This window comes from Narcine bancroftii, chromosome 1 (genome assembly GCF_036971445.1).
Source record: "Narcine bancroftii isolate sNarBan1 chromosome 1, sNarBan1.hap1, whole genome shotgun sequence".
Lineage (NCBI taxonomy): Eukaryota > Metazoa > Chordata > Chondrichthyes > Torpediniformes > Narcinidae > Narcine > Narcine bancroftii.
In genome coordinates this window covers 448,257,859-448,285,580 of record NC_091469.1, presented here as the reverse complement: position 1 = coordinate 448,285,580, position 27,722 = coordinate 448,257,859, and the positions used below count along the sequence as shown (strand labels likewise).

The following is a 27,722-nucleotide window of genomic DNA, read 5'->3' as shown; positions in this document are numbered from 1 at the left end:
GAGGCACAGCTCGAAGACATCTTGTGCCGACCTATATAACCCTTCTCAATAATATAAATCACACCCATAACCTTCTATTTTCCTTGTATCCATCTGCCTAAGAGTTTTTAAAATGCCCCTATTGTATTGTCTCCACCACCACCCTTGGCAAGGCATTCCAGGCACCCACTACTCTCTGTGCGAAAAAATTTACCCTTGATATCTCCCCTAAACTTCCCTCCCTTGCCTTATACAGAAGTCCTCTGGCATTTGCTACTTCCACTTGGGGAAAAAAAAAGTGTTAGCTGCCAATCCTATTTATGCCACTCATAATCATGTAGACCTTTATTAAGTCACCTCTCATCCTTCTTCGCTCCAAAGAGGAAACCTTGCCTCATAAGACATGTTCTCTAATCTTAGTAACATCATGGTAAATCTCCTCTGCACCCTCACTAATTGGATAACTTTTTAAATATTTTCTTCAGCCAAAATGGACAATTTCACTTCCATTGACTCTATCCCTTTGTTCCACATGATCACTTGGCATCTTCCTCTCTACCTGCAATTTCAGCAAACGCTGCCTCAAGTGCTTTTACCCAATGTGTTTTTAGATACATGTCTTCAAAAAAATCTTCACAATCAGACACAACATATTTCAATCCATAACGTACTAATGGTTGCGACGAGACATAAATATGGCATAAATGTACACAAAGAAAGAACAGAATAAATTAAGTAAATGCCAATTCACTTGGTGAATTTTTAAAATATGAATTATAATTTATTATATAACTTTACAAATAGTTCTGATATTCAAACCAAGCAAAAGTGAAGATACAAGTAGATATTAGCAGGTGAATTTATATGAGTTTACTGTCATATCCAAAGGTACAATGTAAAATGCACCAACATTTATACTTGATGCAGCCACAGGTATATGAGATACACTAAGAGTGTGAATTAAAACCCCCCCATAATATACCTTGAGCCAGGAAAAAGTAGATAATTAATATAAAAGGACAGATAAATATTCACAGTTGCAGTTAGTAAAATGACTTTTCAATGGGGCAGACAGATTTTTTTGGTGGTCCCACAGTAGTTTATGGTTGGGTAATAGGAATTTCATAAGGAGGATTAGTGGAAAGAGCAGCATTTATTGCCATTCTTCACTGGCTTTGAGAAGGTCGTACTACTTCTGGTGAAGTAACACCCAGAGTGCAATTGGGTGCATTGGGGGACCAATGCAATTTTCTTCACTTGCCCTTCTGGGAAGTGGAGGCCAGAGATTTAGGAGATGTTGTCAGAGTTGCCTGCGGAGATATTATGTGTGCATTTTGTAGGTAGTATTCACTGTAGCCACTGTGCAGAGGAAGGGAATGCAATGACTTGGGCCTTGGATGGTATATGAACTAAGGATGGTTTGAGTGTTGTGGAAGGTGCAGTCATCCAGGAAAATACTGAGTTTTCCATCACTCTTCTTATTTCTTCCCAGATTGGATCTATCATGTTTTTAACAAAATAAAACCTGGCAATATTCTGCATGGTCATATAATGGCTGCACTGCAACAGTTTAGCTAGAAAAGAGAAACAAATCCATTCAAGGTCACCAGATTTATTTAGTGTTAGGAAGTAACAAAAAGTTGTCAGAGGATGTTTAGTACAATGACAATTTAATTTATGCTAGCAAGAATCAGCCTTCAAATTACTTACAAATGTGATTCACAAGCATGAATGGGTTTAAAAAAAACAATTCAGTGTTCATGAAGGGAGTAGACTACAGGCCCACCACTTGAGATATGCTTTGGAAACTAACAAGAGACATGCAATAAGAGTTGTTAATCTTGGGTGGCATGTCTTTGAGACAGTTTCATACACAATTATCTAATATGCAAACTATATCAATTTATCTACATCAAAACCCCAGCTACAACTGCACAGAGAGAAGTCTATCATCCATTGATACTGACAAACCATAGATGAAGATATTTTTCATCACTGCAACAAAGATTAAGGTGTGTCCCCAAACCCAAAATGGGTTCAGAAGCCTGAAGACCAGCACCATTCGGTTTAAAAAGTTCAACTTCAAATTTCCTTCCAACAGTTTCTTGCCAACAGCTATCATACTCTTGAACCTCCCTTATTGCACTAATCACAGACTGCTGTGATACATGAAAGAATTATCTGCATTATTTCAAATTAACTTTTTGTACATGGTTATCTGTGAATATTTATCAATTAAGTGTAGTATTGCTTTTATTAGATTTTATAGTTCTTAAAAACAAAGTACCTGTTTGACTGTAACAAGTAAGAATTTCACTAGTGTATGTACATTGTGCAATGTGTATGATAATAAACTCATCATCATGAAGGAGGCCCCAGACTGGTTATCTTACAAGGTAAACTGAAAGTACGTCTGCCTGTTTTTTACTCATACCTTGACAAAGGGCTCAGGCCCGTAATGCTGGTTATTCTTTACTTCCCATAGATAATGCATGACTTTCTGAGTTTCTCCAGCACTTTTGTGTATTCCATGACAAACACAAAGTCCGTAGACCAGGGGTGTCAAACTCAAATACACAGAGGGCCAAAATTAAAAACTTGGACTAAGTCGTGGGCCAAACTAAATATTTATTGAAAATTTTCAACAACATCTGCATGTTTTCTCTTCTTTCAACATATGTAATGTTAAACTTTTTCTTATTAAAATAAATGTTTAATAATAGTTTTGGTTAAACTCTTTCCAGAAGAAGCATTAACAAATGAGAAATAAAATATTCAATAAATAATATTTCTCTATAGCCTTTAAGCTCCTTTTAAATGTATTTTTTTTCACAAGCCAACAAGTCAAAAAAATAACAACTTGCTTCAATGACAAACAGGTTTGTCTTTTAAAATGATGAACATATAGTCTGCCTCCCACCTGTCTTGAAAGGTCCTGTTTTCTGTCTTTGGTTTGGCCATTTTTCGTAAGGGGTTTATTACATGTGAGTTGGGCGACAGGTCACAGATGCTAATGAAAGGAAAGAGAGGAGGTGGGGGCGATTAGCGGACTGACGGGCCGGCGGCAATGCATTTGCAAAGCATTCTGGGATTTGTAGTATTAGCTGTGCATGCGCTATACTGGCGCGGCAGCCAGCGGGACAGCTCTAATACATATTTGATATGATCTTGCGGGCCAAATATAATTATATCATGGGCCAAATTTGGCCCGCGGGCCTGAGTTTGATATGTGTGCCATAGACTTTCCTGTTTAACTCAACAAAGGCATTTGGCATTTGAAAAAATGGAAGATGAAAAACCTTCAGATAACTAGTTCAGCAACAATTTGCAGTACCATAAGATAACTGGGATAAAAATACTAAACAAGCAATTTTGATCTTTGGGTTAAAACCTTTTGCAGCATGTGGAATTCCAAAAATGTGAAAGAAAATCACAAATGGTACTTTTAAAATTTGTAAATGTTAACTTTGGTATTACTGCTCTCAATAACATTAAAGTTGGTGTGCAACAAAAGACAAATATAATTTCAAAATTAAACTGTTAAGTAATGTTCTTTTTCTCAAATAGTTCAAAGAATTTTCATTATTCAAACCAAGATGTATTTTCAGAGAGCAAAACCATCAAATCTCCATGTGTAAGAAACATTAAAAAATGATGCTTTCCCAATATTTAACTTCCTTTTTTTTTCCGAAAGGTTTAACTGCTCGAGGCTTTATTTGATCTGAGGCACTGTATGGAAACTTTTTAGTAGCAAGAGAATAACTAAAAATTGATAAAATGTTCCTGCAGTGAGCCATGCACTCACACAGCAGGTTCCAGATGTTCAACATTTTTGACAGCAGTATGGAAAATTTTACTGTTAGTCTAGAGAAATTTAATATCACGATTTTTGTCATTTCCCTCATAGCTATTAGAGAAGGTCTGCCTAAGTTATAAAGCAGGGTTATAATTTTTAAAAAGGTATATTCTCCACAACTGATGTTTCAATGTGAACAAAGGAAGCAAAATAAAAATTGTTCACTCAAACTATATTTTAATTAATCTTGTAAAATGGAATCAGAACCACAGAGCACACATTTATTAGATTTTGAGAAAGCAGGAAACTAAGCATGCAGCTAGACTGTGATTTTAATAAAATTAAAATATGCCAAATTCTAAAATTCCATCTCACAAACTTAACAGAAAGCCTAATAGCATGCTTTACGTTTATTATCCTATTCTAATTATGTTTCTTCAAAGGTGATTTTTCTTTTAATTTTCACCTCAAAGACAGGAGCTGGCCACCATTTTTGGCAACAGGTGAGATTATGTAGCATCATGAAAGTAACTCTCAAATAGGATACAAATCTGCTTCCAAATTCATTTTAGAAAGTTGAAATAGAAATAAAAGGTGGAGGTGTAGGGGAGAGGGGTGGGAAGAAGAGGGGCAATATAAAGCAACTGATAAAAGATTCACTGGCTATTACAAATTCGATTTGTTCAAGAATATGTGAGAATATGTAACAATTTCTTCCTTAGAAATTACCGTGGAATGTGTTCAAGAGGTGAAAATATACATCCCTTGACAATGAGAGCAAGGGCAATCCCAATATTCCCATTCAAATTGATGACCACCTTCATATGATTATATCAGGCTGTGTTTGGAGACAACGTTAACGCTAAGTGCCACGATGTGATAAGGTTCTAACTGTTCCAGGTATTAAGAAGGATAGCTGCTCAATATCTTAGTTCTTCTTTGGCTTGGCTTCGCGGACGAAGATTTATGGAGGGGGTAAAAAGTCCACGTCAGCTGCAGGCTCATTTGTGGCTGACAAGTCCGATGTGGGACAGGCAGACACGGTTGCAGCGGTTGCAGGGGAAAATTGGTTGGTTGGGGTTGGGTGTTGGGTTTTTCCTCCTTTGCCTTTTGTCAGTGAGGTGGGCTTTGTTAGACTTTGGTGTACTACCAATACTTTATGGAAAAGTCCTTCTGGCTCACAAGTCCATTCAACAGTAGTCAGCACGGATCATTCTGCAAATACTACAGGACAAGGACACGATAGATACTTTGGGGTAGTTTCCTGAGCAAATGGCTCAAATCATCTGGCAGATTGCCTCATCACTAAAACTCAAAGCACAGCAAGACCTGGCTTGGCTGGCAGTTAGTGGAGCCTCCCAATCAGATCCTTATTGTCAGATCAAAATATTACTCCCAATGTACATGGAGAGGATATAATCACCTACCTTTATGCTAAGAGGGTTTATTGAAGGAGGAAAGATCCTTGTCAAAGTTAATCCTGAGCAACTACATTATAGACGACTCTGAGCTAAGGGCTGTTCTAAAGAATGTGTATCGATACAAGCATTAAGTGCTACTACAAAATTATCAACTTGGCGAAAGATGTTCTTTGCTCAGCCTGAAATATAATCTTCCAGCGCAGTGTAGGCAATGCTGCTGACTGGAATATTCAAGATGGCAGGAGTACATACTGAAGAATATATTTAAGTTTGATACAGTCAAATGGAAACACTTTGTGATGAAAGTCTAAGGTCCTTCCTCGACTGGCACTGAAGGGCCAAGAGTAAAAAGACAAACGGGTGTGACAAGTCAAAGGCCACACAAGTGGATTTGTACAAAAGAGAAGTGCAAATACTACGTGCAGAACCTGGATGTATCAACTGAATGTCACTAAGAATGCTTGCAGTGAATGACTTAAAAGATGTAAAGATCCTTTGTATGATTTTTATTATATGTTTCATTTTTTGATTAAAAACATTTAGAGTCTGTTTTCCTAAACTGGGTTATTAACTCTCAATTTATAGGAAGAAAAGTAAAATTGTTTATGAAAGTTTCTTTGTAATCTCTACTTGAGTCTCAGCTTAGTTAAACAAACAGAATATAATAATGGCTCAGAAACAACAGAAAAATATAAAAATAGAAACAGAACATTCTAGGAATACTCACATTCAAGCTACCACTGGCTATTTTATGCCAATCTGTTCAATGAAGTTCACATTGCAAACTGTGGTATATAATCTGAATCAGAAATGTGCAAATGTTATGACTTGATAAGTTAAGATGCCCATTTGTTCTATACTTTATATTTCTTAAAAATATAAATCAGGATCCAATGATCAGTTTAAAAAAAAACAAACTGTAAACTGAAGTACATTCCATCAGAGTTTGAATAGCTGAATTGTGCCAGTTCATTGGGAGAAAGAACGATCATCCCATCTCACCCCCAACACCTTTCCCTGCACTTTATAGCTGTGATGGTCATCCCAATCATCCTGAACAAGGAGCTAGAGGGAAGCTTAAATGAGGCCTGAAGACTGCTGAGACCTTAAAATCAACCTGACACGTGTGGGATGCATTCATGATTATGTATCCAACTTTGTGATCATGTATCCACCAAAACTAATAGTTAAACTCAGGGATATGGGACTCTGCTCCTCCCTTTGCAAATAGATTCACAACTACTCATTGGCAGACTCCAATCAATGCATATCAGAAATATCACCACCTTCTCAACTGATCATCAAAACAGGAGCACCTCAAGGCTGCAAACGCAGTCCCCTGCTCCATTCTTCTTTAAATTCCAATCATGGTATAATTTATCCATGCTTATGTTGCCAACTTAGGCTCCAACATAATCAATACATTTGCTGACCACAACATCGTTGTTGGCCAAACAATGGGAAATGAGGAGTAAGATGAAGATCAAAAATCTGATTGTGTGGTCCAGAATAACAATTTTTCTCTCAATGCCAAATAAGACCAAAGAGCTTGGGGTGAACTTTAGGAAGGGGAGGTAGAGTAAACAGCAGGGGATAGGATTAGTACCTTCAAAAACCTGGGAGTTCACATATCTGAAGACCTTTCTAGGAGCCACCACATCGAGACAAGCATTAAGAAAGTACACCTTTTTATATATATATAGATTTTTAATTGTTGTATATGTAGGGGGGGGGGGGTTAGATTGAATTGTTAGGTTATTAATGTTGTATTTTAATTATATTATTTTATTTTATATCTTTTCTTTAAATGTAATCTTTCTTTTTATTCCTGTGATAAAACCTTTAAATAAAGTTTTAAAAAAAAGAAAATACACCATCTCTACCTTCTAAGAAGCCTGAGGAGATTTGTCATGATATTGAATACTAAATTTTGCCAGGTGTGCTATGGAAGTATACTGACCAGTTGCATCATGGCCTGGCTTGGAAATTCGAGTGCCCAAGAACACAGAACACAACAGAAAGTGGCAGTGATCCATTGAAGACATTTATGCCAGATGTTGCCTCAAGAAGGCAACCAACATCATAAAGATTTCCCATAAGTCTGGTCACAATCTCTTCTTGCTGCAACCTTCAGGCAGAAGACACAGAACCTTGAAGTCCAGCACCTCTTGGTTCAAGAACAGCATTTTTCTCCAAAAGCTAGCAAAGTTCTTGAATATCCCATAATAGCCTCAGCCAAAACTACTCCAGGTCAACCAAAAGATTTGCCTGCACTATTGTACCAACTGCAACTTTGGATATTTATTTATCCTTTTGTATCATCTCTTTTTCTGTCTAATGCAGGGATGGCCAAACTTTTTTTGGTTGTGGGCCACATACTGGAAAATAGAAAGAGTCACAGGCCAAACAATATTAAACCTGGCAGTTTTCAACCAGCTACACTGCAAGAAAAATGGTGTTTTTAGACCAGAAAACCTCTGTGCCACTGAAAATTCATTGTCCATCAAAATAACTATACAACACTACTGAACAGTTTAACTGTTGACATTACAGTAGTTTATTGATGTGATCATATATTACAATAGGTATTTCTGTATTTGCTGCTCTAAAATTTAAATGAGTGCCATAAAACTCTTTAAAACTCTCATTCAAAAAGCAGTGCACAATAAAAAGCTGGGTGCAAAATAAGAACAGGAGAAAAGATCAAGAAAGGGACAAGGCAATCTCCAACATTCCTCCCACAACTCTCAGTTTTTGTTGGTGTTTCTTAGATACCTGTGTGGCTGCAGCAAGAAATCATTTTGGATCATCTTTATATTATACTTATGCATATGACTATGAACTTTGATACTTCTACTCAAATGTTTCATTGAATATTCAATTGTTTACTTCAGTTTTAAAAGACCGTTCAAAAATGCAGCTATTGTATGGGAGGGCCTTACTGTATTTTATCCATGTTTGTTGGTTCATCAGAACAAACAGTTATTTGTTTTAATTTATTTAAAATTATTTTTGAAACAGACATTTTCTGAAATTCAAATGAACAGAATAGCCAAATAGAAAATTTGTCATTAAATGCAAAGCACTCGTGCTGGTGATATCAGTGTGCTGGTGAATGCATTTCCGAGCAGGACAAATTAGTTCCATTCAGTATGAAAAAAAATGGTTACGTATTTCATTGCTAACAATTTTCTTTTTAGTTGGTTAAAGAATTTTAAATTAAAATGAACCACATTAATATCAAAATCTCAAGCAGAACACTAAATGAACTAAAGAGGGTCACTAAAATGTCACTAATTGCAGGAATTTTACAAAGCTGCAAATATTTGAGTAGAAGATGAATAAAATTACACAGGCATAAAAATATTGAAAGGCCTTCAACTCTATAATATGAAAAGAAAAAAAGTACTAAAAAATAAATATTGCTCCCATGCCAACAATGGTGGAGGAAATTAAAAAGGTGAATTATTTGAGCTTCTACACTCTGTTCATTGCAGTAAACAGTCAGTGCACTAGAAATGGAAGAGCAACAATCATCTGAAGCAACTTAATCAAAATTAACTTCATAATACTAAAATTAATCAGAATGAAATTGGATAATTTCCCTCAACCTCATATCCTGCATCCCAGGAATCTCTAAGAGGTGGCTAAAGACACTGTTTGCATCCATGCTGATCTTCCAAATTTCTTCAGATCCTTGGAAAAATCCCAGCAGGAAGCTGGCAAAGGCTGTAATATGATTTAAGGAGCGAATAATGGAACCATAGACCAGTGAGCTTGACATCTTTTGGCAGCAGCTTACTGGAATCAATCATCAAGAACAAAGCAACAAAGCTCTTGGAAAATTGTGATCAGATAGAGTCAATGTGATTTTCTGAAGGGAAAAATCATTTTTAACAAATCTAAGTATTTTTGGAGAAATGAGAAACTGAAAATACTCGAGGCTTAACCAAACAAAGAGAAGCTGGAAGAACTCATCAATGGATGCTGTCTGACCTGCTGAGTCCTTCCAGCTTCTCTCTGAATGTTGTTGAAGCATTCACCTCAAGCGATTACTCATGGCTAACAATTACTGCATATATATTTGATAAAGGTTTTACATAAAAGATTATTGCATAAAGGCACATGGAGCTGAGAGTACCTAATTGTTATTCTTTGCTAATGTATTAAAGGACAGGAAGCAATCAAAATCAATGGCATACTTTCAGCTGAATTCAGTCTGGGACCCCTGCATAATCACAATTTTAACTGATGACTTGAAATGAAAAGTTGGTACAGTGTATCCAATTTTGCTGATGCAACAAAACTGGACGGAAAGTGAGCTGTAGGGAGAATACAAGAGTCTGCAAAAGATTATAGACAGGTTATCAAAGTAGACAAGGCGGTGGCAGATTGAGTATAATGTGATGAAAATATAGAGGATATTTACTATGACAGGAAAAATAAGGGAAAAAAATTATTCAAACATGGAAAAACCAGCAAATGTTGATGAACTGAGTACTTAATGTGTACTGGTTCATAAGGAAGAAAGAGTAAAGAGATAGACAATTAGTGAGACATGGTGGGACATGAGAAGCAGCTGGAATACAAAAGTAACCAAGTCTTGTTGAAAATTAATAAGGCGTTCATTATAAACAGCTTTAGCAATGTGCACCCAAACAAGGTTATTCTTATCTTGGTGCCATAACAGAACAAATCGACAAGATTAATTTCATGGTTGAAATTGACTTTCCTGAGAAATGTAGTTAGATTCTACATTTTCATAGTGCTTAGAAAGATGAGAGGCCTCATTGAAGTATTGAAGATTATGTGTGGACTCTCATGTTTCTAAATAGAGTCAATAGAGACCAAATGCCTCTTTTCCTATCAAATGGCCTGATTTTAGAACGAGTGGCCAGGTAATATTGACTGAAAGGAGGAGGAATCTATTCTGAAGGTTGTCATTCTTTGAATATGTATGGAGCATATTCAACCCTGATTTTTTAATGTTTAGTTGTGAATTTTTAAAAAAATATTTACTTCAACTTCAAAACATCTCTCAGCATTGCCTTTCAGGGGCATTTCTGCAGCAAGATCTCTGCATTATGCTGCCAGAGGTCTCATTATAATCAGATTTATCTCACCTAATAAGACTATGTGTAGGGCCAGTTATAGAGAGAATTGTGGCAGCCTTTCCAGGCAGCAGAGTTAGACTATCATCTGGAGCATTGCTTCAACGTTCCAAAGAAGAAAGATTCTAATTTTCAAGAACTAAAATGTTCAATTTTGCTGTTCACAAATGTGTGAGGTTTAACTTGGATGATAGTACAATTTTTTTTTCATTGTTAATATATGACTGAGTATTCTCCAAAGTCATGCACAAAAACAATATGGGATCAGTAACTATATTTTTCATGCATACAGGTTAGGAGATGTTCCGTTAATAGATTTTCATCCATTTTAAACAGATGTTGAATTTCATTAACTCCCCCCCCCCGACCCAAATCCTCACCCCAAATTCTTTATATACTACAAAATAACCTAAAAGTGAGAGAAACAAGAAAGTCTGAAAATGCTGGGGTCAAGTGCAATACACAAGGTGCTGGAGGAACTCAGCAGGTCATGCAGCATCCATAGATTCAAGATTCCTTCATGGTCCTGTAATAAAACAGGTATAGTATTACATGAAATTGCCTTTGGTCTGCCGTAAGGCAGGGAAAGATTCACCATCAGCAGAAATTGCCTGGCACTCCTTACAGTCAGAGAAAGAAAAGCAAAAGAGAGTCTCCCTCAAGTCACTGAGTATCTGTGGATTTGTCTGCTGCACTCCCGCAGTCTCTGCAGCCACACAGACCAATCCAAACCATTAACAACCCGAGCTCTAGATCCATCATGATCAGGAACCCTTTAATGCCTGAGACCCCTCAGGACCTCTTCCTGCCCTTGGAACCCTCTCACATCCAAGTTCTGATATCTGGCACCCCTTCAGCCAGTCTCAAGCAATACACAGCCTGGTGTGAGCCCTTTGACTCCAAGTTGTCAGCAGTCCATAGCCTGCATGGGTTATTCACCTTGAGTCACTAACAGCCTGCCACTGCTGTTCTTCAGCTACAGAACCCCTCACTGGTCTGCTTACATGGTCACCATTCCGAAGGGTCATTTCTTCTGCTGCCCCTTCCATTACAGTGGGGGGGGGGAGGGGTGTTCTCTCCATTTTCTAGTGCCCTGTCCCAGTCCTCTGCTTCCCTGGAGTCTGCAATTCCTCAAGGCTGCTGCTGAGCTCAGGCACTGGCATTTTGGGCCTAGACCCTTCAATCCAGGATTTAAAAACCTGCAAGGAGCCATCCATAGTTGGAATGGGTGGTAGACCCCTGCAGAGCAGTGCAATGTCTCCACTCCCTACTCTCCTCAGGTATGCACCAGCAGCAGAGCAGCTGTAACAGCAGGGCCACCATATTTCTTGTCCTTCATCAGGTATTATCTTCATCAGGTAGATTTAAAATTGACTCCCGTTTTCTGACCTTTTTGTAAAATCCCAAATAATCTCATCCAAATAGAAGAATAATAATGGAAAATAATGAAAATGCAGTGATATCTTTGGATAAGATGAACCATGATTATAATGTTTCAATGAGATCATCTCTCATTCTTCTGATCTCAAGAGATTGCATTCTCTAATCTCTGTCTACAACAGATTAGTCAGCCCAGGCTACTTTACTGGACTTCCTTTTACACAAGAGTAGGTAGAGGGATCAGACACAGGCAAAGTGTTCCAGTTCCAGTCTCACTAGGGCCCCATTCAATTCAACCACACATCTCTGAAATTCAAGTCTTCTTGCCATAAAGCCAACACATTGTTGATCTTCTGTTTGTTGCACCTACATGCAACCTTTGTGATCAATGCACAAGTACAAGCAAGTCTCTCTACAGCAAGATTTCAACCTCACTTCACAAAAATCTTTCCTCCATTTATTTATTTAACAGTGAATAATTTCATTCTTCTAAATTAGATCCCATCTGCTCTGTGCTTGACTTTGCAATTAACCTGTCCATTTCACCCCTTCCTTCTCAGCCTACTCTGCCAACCAGCTTTCTACTGCAGTTTCATATCATGATCCCATTTGCCAATATTACATTCAATCCCCTCATCCAAATCACTGATGCAGATTTCAAATAGTTGGAGCTCAGGACCAATCCCTGTGGTACCCCACTTGTCACCCACCTCCCAAGAATAAAATATAGAAGAAATGTGACAAACAGACAAAGAGTATGCACTTTGATAGGAAAACTGAGAACAAAAATTCAAACATGGTTGCAAGTACATTATACAAAACACCATGCATTTTAAAAATGCAGGATGAGGTCTTGAAAATCCAAAAATAAGGGGGAACGGGGTGGAGAGCTGGAGCAAAGAAGACAGAGGGATGGGGAAGAGAGGGAGACACAGTAGAGGCCTAACTGAAACTGGAGAACTCGATGTTAATGCCATCTGGTTGGAAAGTGCCCACAATGAGTATTAAATGTTTCCAGTTGGAAAGTGCCCAGGCAGAATATTAGGTGTTAGAATCATCTACCCTAGGAAAAAAATCTGAGAGCATTTACCTTGATTTTATAAACCTCTCAACCTCCTACGTAAGAGTTGAGAGGTGAAATTGGATTTTTATGAAATAATGGAATAAAACTCTTCCTATTACGCAAGCGCTCCATTCCCAGCACCATCCCGGTGTATCTCCTCTGTACCCCTTCCAATTATTAATATCCTTTCTATAGTTAGGCAACCAGAACTAAACAGTACTCCATGAGGTCCCAATTTGTGTACTCAATACCCTGCCCAATGAAGGAATGCATGTCAAATGCCTTCTTTACTCCCTGTCCATCTGAGTTGGAATCTATCATTAGATTTCTCTCTGTTCTATCACCCTTTCCGAGTCCCTACACAGAGTACTGTGTAGAGTGCAATCCAACCCTAGTTTGACTTAATGAAGTGCAATACCTCACACAGAGTTAAATTCCATTTGCCACTCCTTGACCCACTTTCTTAATTGATCTCAATCCTGTTTTAAATTAAAATACAATTCCTTGCTGTCTACCCACGCCATGAATTTCACTAAGCATGTTAACTACTTTGCCATCCTAGTTATTAACATACATAACAAACAAACAATAAAACCTATGGCTTACCCCTGCGGCACAACACTGGTCAGAGGCTTCCAAACATAAAAATGCATCTTTCATTTCTACTCTCTAACTTCCTCCACAAAATCAGTTTTGAATTCAGTGAGGCAGCTTACATTAGATCCCATGTGATCTAATCTTCCATACTGAACTGTCATGCAATACCTGATTAAAGACTGGCTAAAAGTGAAACGTACAATATCCACCGACTGCCCTTATCAATGCTCTTGGTCACTTCTTCAAAGAACTATTAGATTTATGAGACACTTTCCAATGCACAAAACCATTAAGTACAGATGTCATGTTACAACTGTACAAGACATTAGTGAGATCACACTTGGAGTACTGTGTAGAGTTTTGGTCACTCAACTATAAGAAACTCAACTAAGCTGGGAAGTGATGGAGAAAATTCAAAACAAAGTTGCCAGACTAGGAGCCATGAATTACAAGGAGCCTGGATTGATTGGGACTTTTCTCCATAGAACAGAGAAAACTAAGGAGGGACCAAATGTATACTTATAAAATCGTAATGGACATTGATAAGGTAAATTGCTAGAAACTAGAGGCATAGATTTAAGAGAAGGAAATAATTTAAAAGAGACCTGAGAGGTCTATATGGAACAAACTGCCAAAGGAAGTGATAAAATTAGGGACAATTGTTACGTTCAAAAGACATTTAGATAGGTACATGGTTAGGAAACTTTTAAAGGAATATGGCCCAAATATAGTCAAATGTGACCAGTTTGGTCTGTATGGACCAGTTGGCCCAAAGGACCTTTTTCCGTGCTGTAGAACTCTTATAAATTAATGACTCAATAAGGCTCTGGGGTTTTGTCCATCTTAATATCCTCCAAGGCTATATATGTGGTCCAGGTTTCCATGATCTTCTCCTCAGTAAAACTGATATTCATTTCAAATTTCACCCTTCTCCTGTGCCTCCACATAAAGACAGCTATTGATTTTTAATGGAACCAATTCTCTTTCTAGCCACTTTTCTACTCTTAATATCAGTACCTTTAAAATCTCTTGGGATTTTCCTTTATCCTACCTGCTAGTTCCATTTCACATCTTCTTTTTGACCTTCTGATTTCCTCCTAAGATCATCAAGTCATGGGAATTCCTTGCCATTCACATTTAAATTTATTTAAATTTTAAATTTAAATTTTGACATACAGTATGGTAACAAGCCATTTCAACCAACGAGTCCATGCTGCCCAATTTACACCCAAATAATCTACACCCCTGGTAAGTTTCGAGGAGTGGGAGGAAACCAGAGCTCCCAGGGGCAACCCATGCAGACACAGGGAGAACGTACAAATTCTTTACAGAGAGCACGGGATTCGAACCTTAGTCCCGATCGCTGGCGCTGTAAAGGTATTGCACTAACCACTATGCCAACCATGCCACCCCATTCATTGGCATCAATATCTCCAATACCAATTTCTCAGAGTACCCTCTTTTCTTCTGGTCTTGTTGCTTCAACCATTTCCAGGAGTTTCTGTGATTTATTTGGTAAATGTTGTAAATTGTGATTTGCTTCCATGTGTCATTGTCACAAGATTAAGTACCAGAATGCAAAGTTGCATTATTGTGCATGTTTTATAATTATATTAGAAAGATGAATGCTGACTTCAGCAGCCCTAGAGGAAGAAGTCTGACCAGCAAAATCGCTGATCACATTTTCAGATCAGTAAAACAGGCATCACTTACACATACAAGTGCCCCAAGGACCAATTATTGAACCTTTCTAGGAAACTGAACTGCAGGGACAGCTCTTCTCAGATTTTACTAGTCTGGATGGAATTTAGCTTGTGGCCAGAGCCAACAATATCATTTAAAAGCAAAATTTTAATTTTGATTTGGAGTCAAGAGATGCAGAAGTGCTCTTCACTTAAGTCTGTACCTGCCAGCTATTATTCATACATTTACAAACTTTAATCTTTGATATTATTTAGTACCATTGTTGGCAAGGCGCATGACTTAATGCTTGAAGAACCACAGCCATCTTGTGATTACTCTGTTGGAACTCCGTAAGGATTTATTTCTAAAATCATATAATACAGAAGTCATCTACATGGTATATTTTGATTTTCAGAAGTCCGTAATGTCCCAAAGAACAATATTTGAATATGAGTAGATATTTGGAATATAAGAGTTAATTAACATTTAGAAAATCAAGTTGGAATAAACATGTCATCAACAGACTGGCACAGTCTGACTGCAAAAATGTGTTTCCTGGGCCCCAATCTATCTTAATTTGGCTGAGTGAATCAAAATAACATTTTCAAGTTTGTTGAATCCAGGAAACTGTGATAAACCAAGTAATGTAGTTATGAGAACACACAAGGCTTTATAAGGGGATATCAAGGAGCTAAACAAGCAAGTGACGTAGCAGATGGAGTACAAAGTGGAAAATATGAAGATATCTGCTTCAGGAGAAAAAAAGCAAAACATGTGAGTACTTTTTATAAATAGCATTAGATTGGGAAACGTTCGTATTTAATACTTGTACATGTATTACTGAAAGATAACATGCAGATGTAGTCATCCATGAAAAAGACAGATAATCAGCTTTCCTTCAGTTTAGAAGATCTGAATACATGAATGAATAATTCCTACAATTAAACTTGGCCTTGGAGAATTGTGCACTGCCCTGTTCTTCTTTTCTAAAGGAAGAAATATTTGCCATAGAAGGAGTGCAAATATTCTTTGGGTGACCCCTGAAATGATAACTCCAATATGTGAAGAGAGATTTAGTAATCACAGAAACAACCCCTTTGGGCAATCTCATCCATGCTGCTAAAGTTGCCCATCTAAGTTAGTTCCATTTGCTTGCTCTTGACCCATATCATGTGAAATCTGTCCTATTCATGTTCCTGTCCGAATGCCTTTTAAATGATATACCCATTTTGTCATTTCATCTGGGAATAAGTTCCATAAATGTACTCTAGGTGGAAAAGGTTTCTCCTCAGGTCCCTTTTAAATCATTCCCCCCCCCCCACCCCAACCTTGATCCCATCTATAGTATAAACTTACTCTTTAAAAAAAACGGACAGTGCTTATTGCCTTTATGATTTTAGTGTATTTCTTCAGCCTTGGCTATGCTTTGGGGGAGAAAAATCATAGCCTCTGTCATTCATACCCTCCAGTCCAAGCAACATACTCTATTCTCCAGAGTTTAGAACAAAATTTGACACTGAAACAATAAAGTTTTTCGGGTCTCATGCAGAAAGGACATTTCCTTTGGCTGAAAAATTGAGAACTTGGGTGCAGAAGATAAGAAAGATCGCCACTCAGATGTGATAATTCTTTGGCATTGTCAAGATAAGAGAGCTGCCTGGGGTGATACAAGACGACATTCAAAATAGAGGTCCATGGATTTTTTAATACTAAAAGAATCAAGGGATTATGGAGATAGGAAAATAACATTTTGCTTTGAGATTTCAGCTACAAAGTTACTTGAACAACCATAAGGCCCAATTCTGGTCTCACTTCCTATGTGGTTAGTTGTGATTAAGGCCCAAATGCCTCTGAGAATGAGTGGATGCTAATTTGAAGCAGTAAATGTGGATTTGGAACTCAACAATGAAATTGACGCTGAAGATAAAAACTACACTCAATAATGCAGACTCCTTTTCAGTGACTAAGTTTCAATATTGTTAAATCATGTACATTAAAATTAACTTCCCTTTTAAAAAGACAGTATGTTTAAACTTGTTTTTATAGATGCTAAATATCATTAAGAATGTAAATGAATTATCGGTGTGACACTCATCAAGAAAATGAGATTTCCCCAGACAGATCTTCAAACTTTTAGCTGCAGAAGTAGATAATTTGGAGTGTGGTTGGAGAAAAAAAAACATTTCAACTAAATTGCAAATATATATAAAGCAGAAACAGGCAAGCTCTACAGTGCCCTGGGTATTCTGGAGTTGATAGCTAAGTTACTTTCACATCTGTTTGAAATGAACCTTCATCACAAAAACATTCTACAAAAACCAAAAGAATTAATAATATTGAACTGCAAAAGTAAAGAAATCCCAAAGGAAGCTACTGAAAGCATCACATCACTTCCTATGTATTCCAGCAATTCAATGCAGTTTATTCTCTCTGGCTTGAGTCTGATACGATCAGGTGCAGACACCAATGACAAGTCTGTAAAACAGATGTCAGGTTTCCCACTCAAGAAATTGATCCTACTGCATTTACTTATCAGTACTCCTTGAGAATTGATTATATCGCTGTGATCTACACTGCTCGAAACTGGATCCATTGGTTTTAACTTGCATTTTACTGTAATTGTTCTTTGTGTCAAAGTAACAATACCTGAATCATTTCCAGAGCCAGTTGATAGTGCTGGCATAATTCTCTCTGAAAAATGTCGCCCTGGTACGTCAGGATGATTGCAGGCCAAGTTATTCAATGTTCTTCTCTTTGCTCAAGCTTTGCTACGGCAACGTCAGGGAAGATTAGTCATTTGTGCCCTAGATAAAGAAACAAAAGAGGTTCAACATAGCGTAACTTTTCTACTCAATACATGAAACACTGCTTTGAGCTAATGTCGTAAATGCTTGCAAATGAGAACATGGATAAATTAACTGTTCACAAACAACACTCATGGCTATAATGAAGTCAGCAGCATCAGAACATGTTTCTCAAAACTAGCAGATGAAGAACACATCAGAAGAAAATCAAAACTGAAAGAAAATTCTCAAAATCATCAAATCTATTTTCATTTAACACACAATGATTCTAAAAATTTGCACACCTTGTGACTGAAAACCTCTGACAACGTTGAGACAAGCTTTATTTGATAATTGATACCGCACTCAAAACAATAAAATGCTTTAATCCAGTGTTTATCAAACCAACACCAAGGACTACGGTCTCTTCATTCTCAGTATCTCAATATTAAGATACAGATATAAATACAAACTCAATTATTTTCATCGACAAAATGCTGAGTTTCACAGTTTTTCCTGCTACACCAGACTCAAAATTTTAAGTAAGGCACATCTTTCAAAATATTGACATAGGGAATGTCCACCAAAACTATTTGACAACGATTAGGAAAGAATGTGAAAACCCGCACACTGGAATTGCAGTGGACACAACGAAATAACCACACAAGGCATTTTTAGAGTGAATCAAACGGATTTACTCTTCATCACTTGCACAACCTTTTAAAAGCCTGAATCACGTGTTTGACCCAAGCTGACATCATCAAGCTCACCATAACACCTCTACGCCAGTATCATAAGCTGTAACTGTCACAATGGATACAAATCTTACTGAGTCCAGACAAAATAAAATAAAGGACAATGTTCATGCCTGATCATCAACACACAAAAAATTGCCAATATAGCAGAGAACAATGGAGGAAAAAGTCCCAGGATATCAGACAGAATAGAAAAATGGGGAGAAAAAAGTGGAGATTATGGATGAAAATGGAAACAACAAGAGACACCTGATAGCTAGGTGTCCAGTAGATGGTAGAGTAGGAAGTGTTGAAGAAACTGAAAGGTTGCAGAGAGGCGTGGACAGCTTAGGAGAATGGGCAAAGAAATAGATACAGTGTTGAGAAATGTACTGTTGTACATTTTGGAAGAGGAAATAAACAGGAAGATTATTATTTGGATGGGGAAAAAATTCAAAATTGCAAAGGAACTTGGGAGACCTCGTGCAGGATAACCTTGAGGCTATCCACCAGGTTGGATGGCCAGTTAAAAAAAAGCAAATGCTATGTTAGCATTAATTTCTAGAGGAATAGTGTATAAGACTAAAAAGGTGTTGATGAGGCTCTATGGGGCTTTAGTGAGATCTCATTTGGAGTACTGTGTGCACTTTTGGGCCCTTTATCTTAGAAGGGATGCAATAATGTTGGAGAGAGTATAGAGAATATTTACCAGGATGATTCCTAGAAATGCAAGGGCTAACATGGGGAAAATTTAGCAGCTCTTGGACTGTATTCATTGGAGTATATAGAAGAATGAGAGGGGATCTCACAGAAACATTTCGAATGCTGAAAGAATTGGACAGAATAGATGTGAATACGATAATTCCCTTGGTGGGTGAGTCCAGGTCAAGAGGGCACAGAATTAGAAGGTATCCATTTAAAACAGATATGAGGAGGAATTTCTTTAGCTAGAGGGTTGTTGATTTGTGGAATTTGTTGCCACATATAACTGTGGAGGCCCGACCATTGGGAGAGTTTAAGGAGGAGATTGATAGGTATCAAGGGATATGGGGAAAAGGCCAGAATCCAGAACTAGATATGAGAACAATTTAGCTCAGGGTAGATTTGCAGAGCAGACTCGATGAGCTGAATGGCAACTTCTGTTCCTTTATCTTGTGATCATGTGAGCTGTGGCCATAACCTGTTACAAACCCAAATCTGGTAAAGTAGCAGATGGAAAACTTTTCTCCCAGAAGAATGCAACGCTTTCTACACGCAATTTGATGACTGTAACAGAGAGGAACAATCCCTCCACACCCCCATGTCCCCTGATGATCCCACCCTGTCCGTATCTGAGGATGACGTGCATGTTGCCTTCAGGAGAGTGAATCTGAGGAAAGATCCAACCCGGATGGATTTCCTGGCCGGGTACTAAAGATCCATGCGGATCAACTTTCTAGGTAATCATGAATATCTTCAATATCTCACTCCAGCAGGGCCTGGTACCCATCTGTTTCAAACAGACATCAATCCAAGGAGAGTGCAGTAACCTGCTTTAATGACTGTCAACCAGTAGCACTTTCATCAACAGTGATGAAGTGTTTTAAAGACTCGTGATGATGCATATGAACGGTGACATGGATCCATTCCAGTTCACCTACCATGGCAACGGATCTGAGGTGGATGTCATTTAACAGGCCAGACACAACATCTGGACAGCAAAGATGCATACATCAGGATGCCCTTTATTGACTACAGTTCAGCATTTAACACCATCATCCCCTCAAAACCAATCAGCAAACTCTGACTTGGGAGTTAACACCCCATTGCATAATTCGATCATGAATTTCCTCACTTCCAGTCCACAATCAGTGAAGATTGGTAAGAAAATCTCTTCCACAATCTCCATTCAGTATCAGAGCACCACAAGATTGTGTTCTTAGCCCCCTGCTCTACTCACTTTACACTTATGACAGTGTGGCTCGGTACAATAATAACAGCATCTACAAATTTGCAGACGAAACCACAGTAATGGGTTGTATAAAGGATGGGGATAAGTCTGTATACAGGATGGAGAGTGAAAACTTTGCTGAATGGTTCACCAATAACAACTTTGCACTCAATGCCACCAAAACTAAGGATCTGATTGTTGACTTCAGGAAAGGAAAGCCAGAGGTAAACAAACCAATCATCATTGAGGGATCAGAGGTGGAGAGGGTGAGCACATTTAGGTTCTTGGGAGTCACTATCTTGGAGGAACTTTCCTGGACCCAACACACTAATAGACAACTGAGGGTTAAAAATTTGAAATACTCAATGATCTATCCTGTGACTTTGAGGGTCGATGGGAACTGGCAAATTTTTCAAAAACAAGATGGAGAATTTTCTATGAAGTATATAAAGGAAAAATGATGGCAGTTTTAGGGATGTAATTGGGATGGACTGGGATCTGATGATAGCCCCTGATGAAATAGACTTTTGAAAATACCCATACCCCTTGTAAGTTAGTGGTAAAGTCTTCGACATGGAGTACGGGGTACCTGTCAAGTGTGGTAGCCTCATTAAGGTGGCGATAGTCACCACATGGCCTCCACCCTCTGACTGTCTTCAGGACCACGTGCAGGGGCAAGACCCAGGGTTGTCAGAACCCTGCACTGTACCCAACTCTCCCATTATTTTAAACTCCTCCTTGGCAAGGGTGAGCTTCTCGGGGGTAAGGCAGCGAGCCCTGGCGTGGAGTGGGGAGCCTCCTCAGTGAGAATGTGCTGTGTTACTTCATGCTTCAGTTTGGCGGAGGAAAACTGTGGCACCACGATCAGAGGGAACTCCACTAGGATCCACGCAAATGTATTGTCATACAAAGTAACAAAGTTGAGTTGGAGAGCAGGTAACTTAGCTTCCTCCAGGGCCATTATTTGAAAAGTCCTGGCATGCACCAAATGTTGCCCTTTAAGGTCCACCAGCAGGCAGTGGGTGCCAGGAAACCTGCTCCCAGGAGAGGTTGCTCCACAGCCGCAATTGTAAATGTTCACGTGAACTGGTTGCTGCCAAAATGGAGGGGGACGGTGTGAGTGCAGAAAGTTCGTATGGTGGTGCTCTTTGCTATCCTCAGTGCCGGGCCCGGCTTGCCGTTCCGGGTGTCGTAAGTTGAGGTGGGGGGAAGGACACTTAATTCAATGCCAATGTCAACGAGCAAATGCCTTCCTGACATATGGAGAAGGCATAGCCATAGCCATAAATGACAGTTGGCCATGGCGTTTCCCTGTAACCCGCAGGGTGGGAGGCATCAAAGGGCCCCTACACCCCATCGTTGGTGATAATAACAATACTGTTAGGTCATGGGATCCATTTGCCTCTCCGATTTCTGTGGCCTTGTTGCCGGCTGCATGCAGGACCTAGCGATCTGCTCCACTGAGGCGCCGCTTTCTTTATTCGCACTCCACAGCACATCCACCCAGGCCACAATTTTCCTGGGGTTGCTAAGTCCTCATCGGCGAGCAAGAGTCAGATATCCTTGGGCAGCTGCTCCAGGAAAATTTGCTTGAAGAGCAGGCAAAGCCTGTGTCCCTCAGCAAGGGCGAGCATTTCATTCATTAGAGTGGATGGAGCCCTGTCCCATGGGCTGCCACAGGAAGATGACTACCCTTGCTCCCATGTCCTGGTCGAGCAAGCTCACCACACAGTAGCAACGTGTGTCGCCGGTAGTGATTTGTCAAAGGTGGAACTGGGCCTCGGCCTGTTCAAACCACACATGACTGTGAAGCCCAGAACGTTGGCAGCTTCAATAAATATGTGTGAAGTGCTGCTTAGTCTGTTATCTTTGGGTCGAACTGCTGGTTGGACCTGCCAGGGTCACCAATGTAGCATGCGTGCAACCGCAAAGTGTCAAAAGAATAAGTCAAAATCAAGGACTGATTTATTGCACTGGCAGCTCTGCTTATATTCCCTCTCTCCTGGTGATGACAGGAGTGATGCCCTTGCTCGTTGTTTCCTGCCATGCAGTTGTTCACCTGGGATGATGGTCATTGGCCCCCACGGGGTCTGCATTGTTGTCGGCCATTTTGTGTACCAGGTCACTTCCCAGTTAGTAGGCCGCTACAGACTCTTACTTTCCACGTTATTTATTACTGAATATTTATTTTTTCCTGCAGTTTGTTTACATTTCTTTCTCTCTTGCATAAGTCTCTTTTGTTGAGTACAGTTTTTTGCTTTAGTGATAAATTCTGCATGGGACATAGGAAATAAAATCTCAGGATCCGTTAAGAGGAGGAAAGATTAAAACAAGAGGACATGAGTTAAGAATTAAGGGGCAGAGGTTTAGAGGTAACATGAGGGGGAACTTCTTTACTCAGAGAGTGGTAGCCGTGTGGAATGAGCTTCCGGGAGAAATAGTGGCGGCGGAGTCAATTGTATTATTTAAGAAAAGGTTGGACAGGTATATGGATGAGAAGAAGATGGAGGGTTATGGGCATTGTGCAGGGAGGTGGGACTAGAAAAGGGTGTTTGGTTCGGTGCAGACTAGAAGGGCCTAATGGCCTGTTTCCATGCTGTAATTGTTATGTTATTATATGATTGTATGTGATGTAATGCATGTACTAACAAAGAAAAAATTGAACTTTTTGAACTTTGAAAGATTTTTGCACCCTCACTCGTGACAGTAGAGGTCCCAAAGGATTGGAGAGTAGCTAATGTTGCACTTTTGTTCAAGAAGGGAAAAAAGGATAATAATAGGCCAACGAGCCTTTCATCAGTAGTTTGGAAACCAATGGAAAGGATACCAAAGAAAGGGATTTGTGAATTTTTGGACAGATTAAGGACAGTCAACAAGGATTCATGAGGGGAGATTGAGTTTTGAAAGCAGTTTACAAAGGTGATGAAGATAGAAGAATGGATATTGCATAGATGGACTTTAGTAAGTCTTTTGACCAAGTCTAATAGTAGGGTGATTCAGAAGGTGCAGATGCATGGGATCCACAGTGATTTGATAATACAAAATTGGCTAGCCATAATAGTCAGAGGGTAGTGGTGGAAAGGTGCTATTCAGGGTGGAGTCCTGTGTTCTCCAGGGATTGGGATTGGAAGCCCTGTTACTTGTGGTTTACATAAATGACTTGAATGAAGAAATAGGTGGGTTGGTGGGTAAGTTTGCTGATGATATGCAGATTGGTGGAATTGTGGACAGTGTAGAGAGCAATCAAATAATACAACAGGATTAGATTGGTTACAGATGTGGGCAGGGAAATGGCAGATGGAGTTGAATCCCAATAATTGTGAGGTGGTGACTTTGGGAGATCAAATATAAGGGAAATGCATGCAGTTTAAAGTAGGGTTCTTAAAAGTACTGAGAGGGATCTAGGGCATATTGAAAATAGCCATGCAAGTAGATAAAGAAGGCGTGTCTTCATTGGGCAGAACATTGAATATAAAAGTACTGAGGCACCGATACAAAACTTGGGTGAGGCCACACTTGGAATATTGTATGCAATTCTGGTCACCCTATTACACTGGCCACCGTGACAGAGGTGCACCAAAGAAAAGGTACAAGGACTGCCTAAAGAAATCTCTTGGTGCCTGCCACATTGACCACCGCCAGTGGGCTGATAACGCCTCAAACCGTGCATCTTGGCGCCTCACAGTTTGGCGGGCAGCAGCCTCCTTTGAAGAAGACCGCAGAGCCCACCTCACTGACAAAAGGCAAAGGAGGAAAAACCCAACACCCAACCCCAACCAACCAATTTTCCCTTGCAACCGCTGCAATCGTGTCTGCCTGTCCCGCATCGGACTGGTCAGCCACAAACGAGCCTGCAGCTGACGTGGACTTTTTTACCCCCTCCATAAATCTTCGTCCGCGAAGCCAAGCCAAAGAAAGAAGATTACAGGAAGGATGCAGAGGCTCTGGATAGGGCACAGCAAAGATTTACCTAGCAAAGAGGGTATGAGTCATAAGTTATTGTTCATACCTTAGCCACTCAGCCTTCTATTGAAGTGCACAACTATCTGATAGAAGAAAGGGAGCAGGTTAAAGGGAAATGTGTGGACCAAATATTTTACACAGAGAGTGGTAGATGCTTGGAATGCTACCAGCAGTAGTGGTGGAAGCAAATATAATAGTCACATCTGAGAGGCAGAAAAGGAGATGAAAGGATATCTATCAGGTTCAAGCATCAGAGTTTCAGTATGATTTGGACATCATGTTCAGCAAACATGCGAGCTGAAGGTCCTGTTCCTGTTCTACAAAATCTTTCTGTTATATTTCTGTCATTGATCTATATTATTTTATATTCTTTGAATAGTCCTCTACACTGTTCATAGCTCCAACAATGTTGGTATCATCTGCAAATTACTAACCCACCCATCTACATTTTCACCCAAGTCATATAGGTCTGAACACTAATCCCTGAAGTCCACCACTGGTCATGGACTTTCATCCAGAGTAACACCCTTCCACCACTACCCTCTGTCTTCTATGGGCCAGCCAATTACAATTCCAATCAATTTACCATGAATCCCAAGCATCTGCACTTTCTGGATCTCCTTCCCATTCCCGCATTGTTATTTCTACTTTGGCCTTGTATTGGGAAAGGTTGTGGCTGTCATGTGGCAGCACTGCCCCCTACCTAGTTGGAGGACACATCAGCTGCCAATCAGCGTTTGGTTTCGCTCACCCTTTGGTGTACAGCTTGCTATTGGCTTCATGTAAATTACCTGGACTGGACTCTCCAGCCTGCCATTGGTTGTTGTAACTGGATTAACCCTCCTGGCACCGAGCCATTGGGCCCTGCTAACAACCTGGGTTGGAACCTCCAGCACTATAAAGTGCCATGTGTTCTTTGTTCTTTTTCTTTGCCAGCTTGGGACTACCCTGCTTTACTCCAGGCCTAGAAATGTGGAAGGGTACTGAAGAAAGTGTTGGTAAGATGTGCACTGTTAAAAGGGTTGGGAACATTCAGTTAGTGTCCCTAGTAGCATAGAACTGTGCCTGCACTGTCAATGGCTGGTGGGGCATTATAGTGATTTTTCTTTAATCATTGTATGTACCAGTTCATTATATATGTGTGTATGTGTATTTTGTTCCCATGCTATTTTCCCCACTTTTGTTATTAATTGTCCACTAATCCTTTCACACAGCTGCTATAAAGCGTGTGAGAGAGAGAGAGAGAGAGTGAGAGTGAGAGTGAGTGTGCGTTGCATCAGTTACCATTTCCCACCCTTGCCATCTGTAAATAAAATCCTTCCCTACCAAAACTGTGTTCAGAGTCCTTGCCTTTGAGACTTTTCAAACCCATTTCCTTAGTCACAACAGGACTGCTCCACTGCCACAGTGAACCTAAATGCACACTAAGAAAATCACCTCATACTTTGGAGACACGTAAAATACTAGTGATTCTGCATTTCTGTGAGTCTTTCTCACTCTCTCACTGCTTCTTGAGTTCTTCCTGTAGATTGTATTTTGCTACCTCATATTCTGTATTCCAATTTCAGGTATGTGCATCCCATATTCCTTTCCCTCCCTCATCAACCCACCCAAGTTTCCTTTCCCTTCATTTACATTTACTATCCTCTGCATCTGCCCATAATTCTCTCTCCTCGCATGGTTCCAACCTTCAACTACCACCTCCTAACCCACCCCTCGACCACCTGTATATTTTCAAATGGTAATCTTGCCCCGTTCCCCATTCTGATACAGGACTTTGAATCAAAACGTTGTCAAATCTCTTTTCCCTCCACAAATGCAGCTCAACCAGCCATTTTTCTTGCTCCAAGTTCCAGCATCTGCAGCCTCTTGTATCTCTGTTACTGATGGAAGATGGAGCAGAGAAATAAGCAGATACATGCTGAACAGCAATCTGAACTTGCATTGTCTTCCCACAGAGTAAGAGGGTAAAAATATAGAAGAGCATTGGATGTTTGAAAAATAAAGAATGCATCAATGATTAAATGGTAAGTAAAGTAAAACACAGGAAATAAATAGGTACAGCAGTTCCTTGGCAATTTAAAGTTTGATTGCAAGATCATTTGCAATTGACTCCTTCTACCATCTAAGGGAAAAAAAGGGAAAAGATAGAACAAATACAATAGTTTCCCAGAAAGGAGCCATAAAATGATTCAATGTGGAAGCAGAAACATGACATACAATAAATCGTAGGAAAATATAAATACAAACACATTTTCTGACTTACAAGGTGGCATAAAGAGCAATATATCAACATATTACGCAGGTAAATGTTTATGAATAGACATGCAAAAATGTAACAGAACAGAAATAAGGCTTTCTGCAAACACAGTTTAATGGTAAAACTAAAGGAGTAAAATAATTAGGTTAATTATAATGAAAATGTCCAAACATTGAAGGGAATTCAGAAATAGTGATGTTGCCTCTGCTTTCATAGAGCAACAAAGTGTGGAAATGAAAAGGCACAAGAGTTTAACTATAGATAACAATGGTTTATTGAATACGATGGTCACGCTCCAAATGAAAAAAAACACTACCTTTATGGCACAGTCTTGACGGGGAAGGGATGTGATAGTTCTATGGAAGATGGAGAAAATAAGAAATTTCAACCACAATCTTTCAAAGATTGCATCTGTAAGCTATGCCAAAAAAACTGGAGAGTTGCCAAAGTACCTCTATTCCAAAGATGATAGAGAAATAAATAAGATTAGCGATGAACCATTCAGAAAACATTAATAATAACTAAATTTCCAGATAAAATTCTGACATAGAGAGACAATTATTAAGGACTGCGAGCTCCAGAAACTGTAAGGGGAAAGTAGTATATGACCCTGTTTTGATTTATTTAAGAAAATAATAATCTACCAATAAATGAAATGCAATGGATGTATTCACCACAAAAGAATATCTGAAGGTCTGCTGACAGGATATTAAACAGCAAACCAGAGGAAAAAAACAGTGGCAGTTGAGTCTAACTTTTGAAACATACAAAAATGTTTCCCCTTCAAATGTTGTAGTCAGATAAAGTATGGAACAAAGGTTTTATTGAAGAACCATTGGAATCATTGGACACAGTCACCTCCTCTGTTCTGTCAACTTTTTTAGATTGCCATTTCCTGCTTTGTGTAATTAAGATGAATAAATAAAATATCAAATACTGGAAGGATTGACATTCTGAAAACCAATATATCAAAAATCTCATCTTGGTCCCAATATTATGTGCTCTTCAATCTAATAAACACT

At 39.1% G+C, this 27,722-nt stretch overlaps 1 protein-coding gene across 16 annotated transcripts in view; it reads right to left on the bottom strand.

Annotated features, from left to right (window-relative positions):
• mpp7a (MAGUK p55 scaffold protein 7a) overlaps nucleotides 1–27,722 on the bottom strand; it is a 584,207-nt gene that overhangs the window by 328,279 nt on the left and 228,206 nt on the right. For 13 of the 16 annotated variants that reach the window (XR_011350171.1, XM_069914533.1, XM_069914520.1 and 10 more), the window contains one exon: nucleotides 17,677–17,834. Coding sequence is in view for 13 of the 16 variants with exons in the window: in XM_069914520.1 (XP_069770621.1) it covers nucleotides 17,677–17,713 (37 nt within the window). In the remaining 3 variants the exon portion in view is untranslated. Of the gene's footprint in view, nucleotides 1–5,923; nucleotides 5,996–17,676; nucleotides 17,835–27,016; nucleotides 27,039–27,722 lie in introns of those variants that run through there. The other 3 variants (XM_069914534.1, XM_069914531.1, XM_069914530.1) reach the window with 2 other exon arrangements.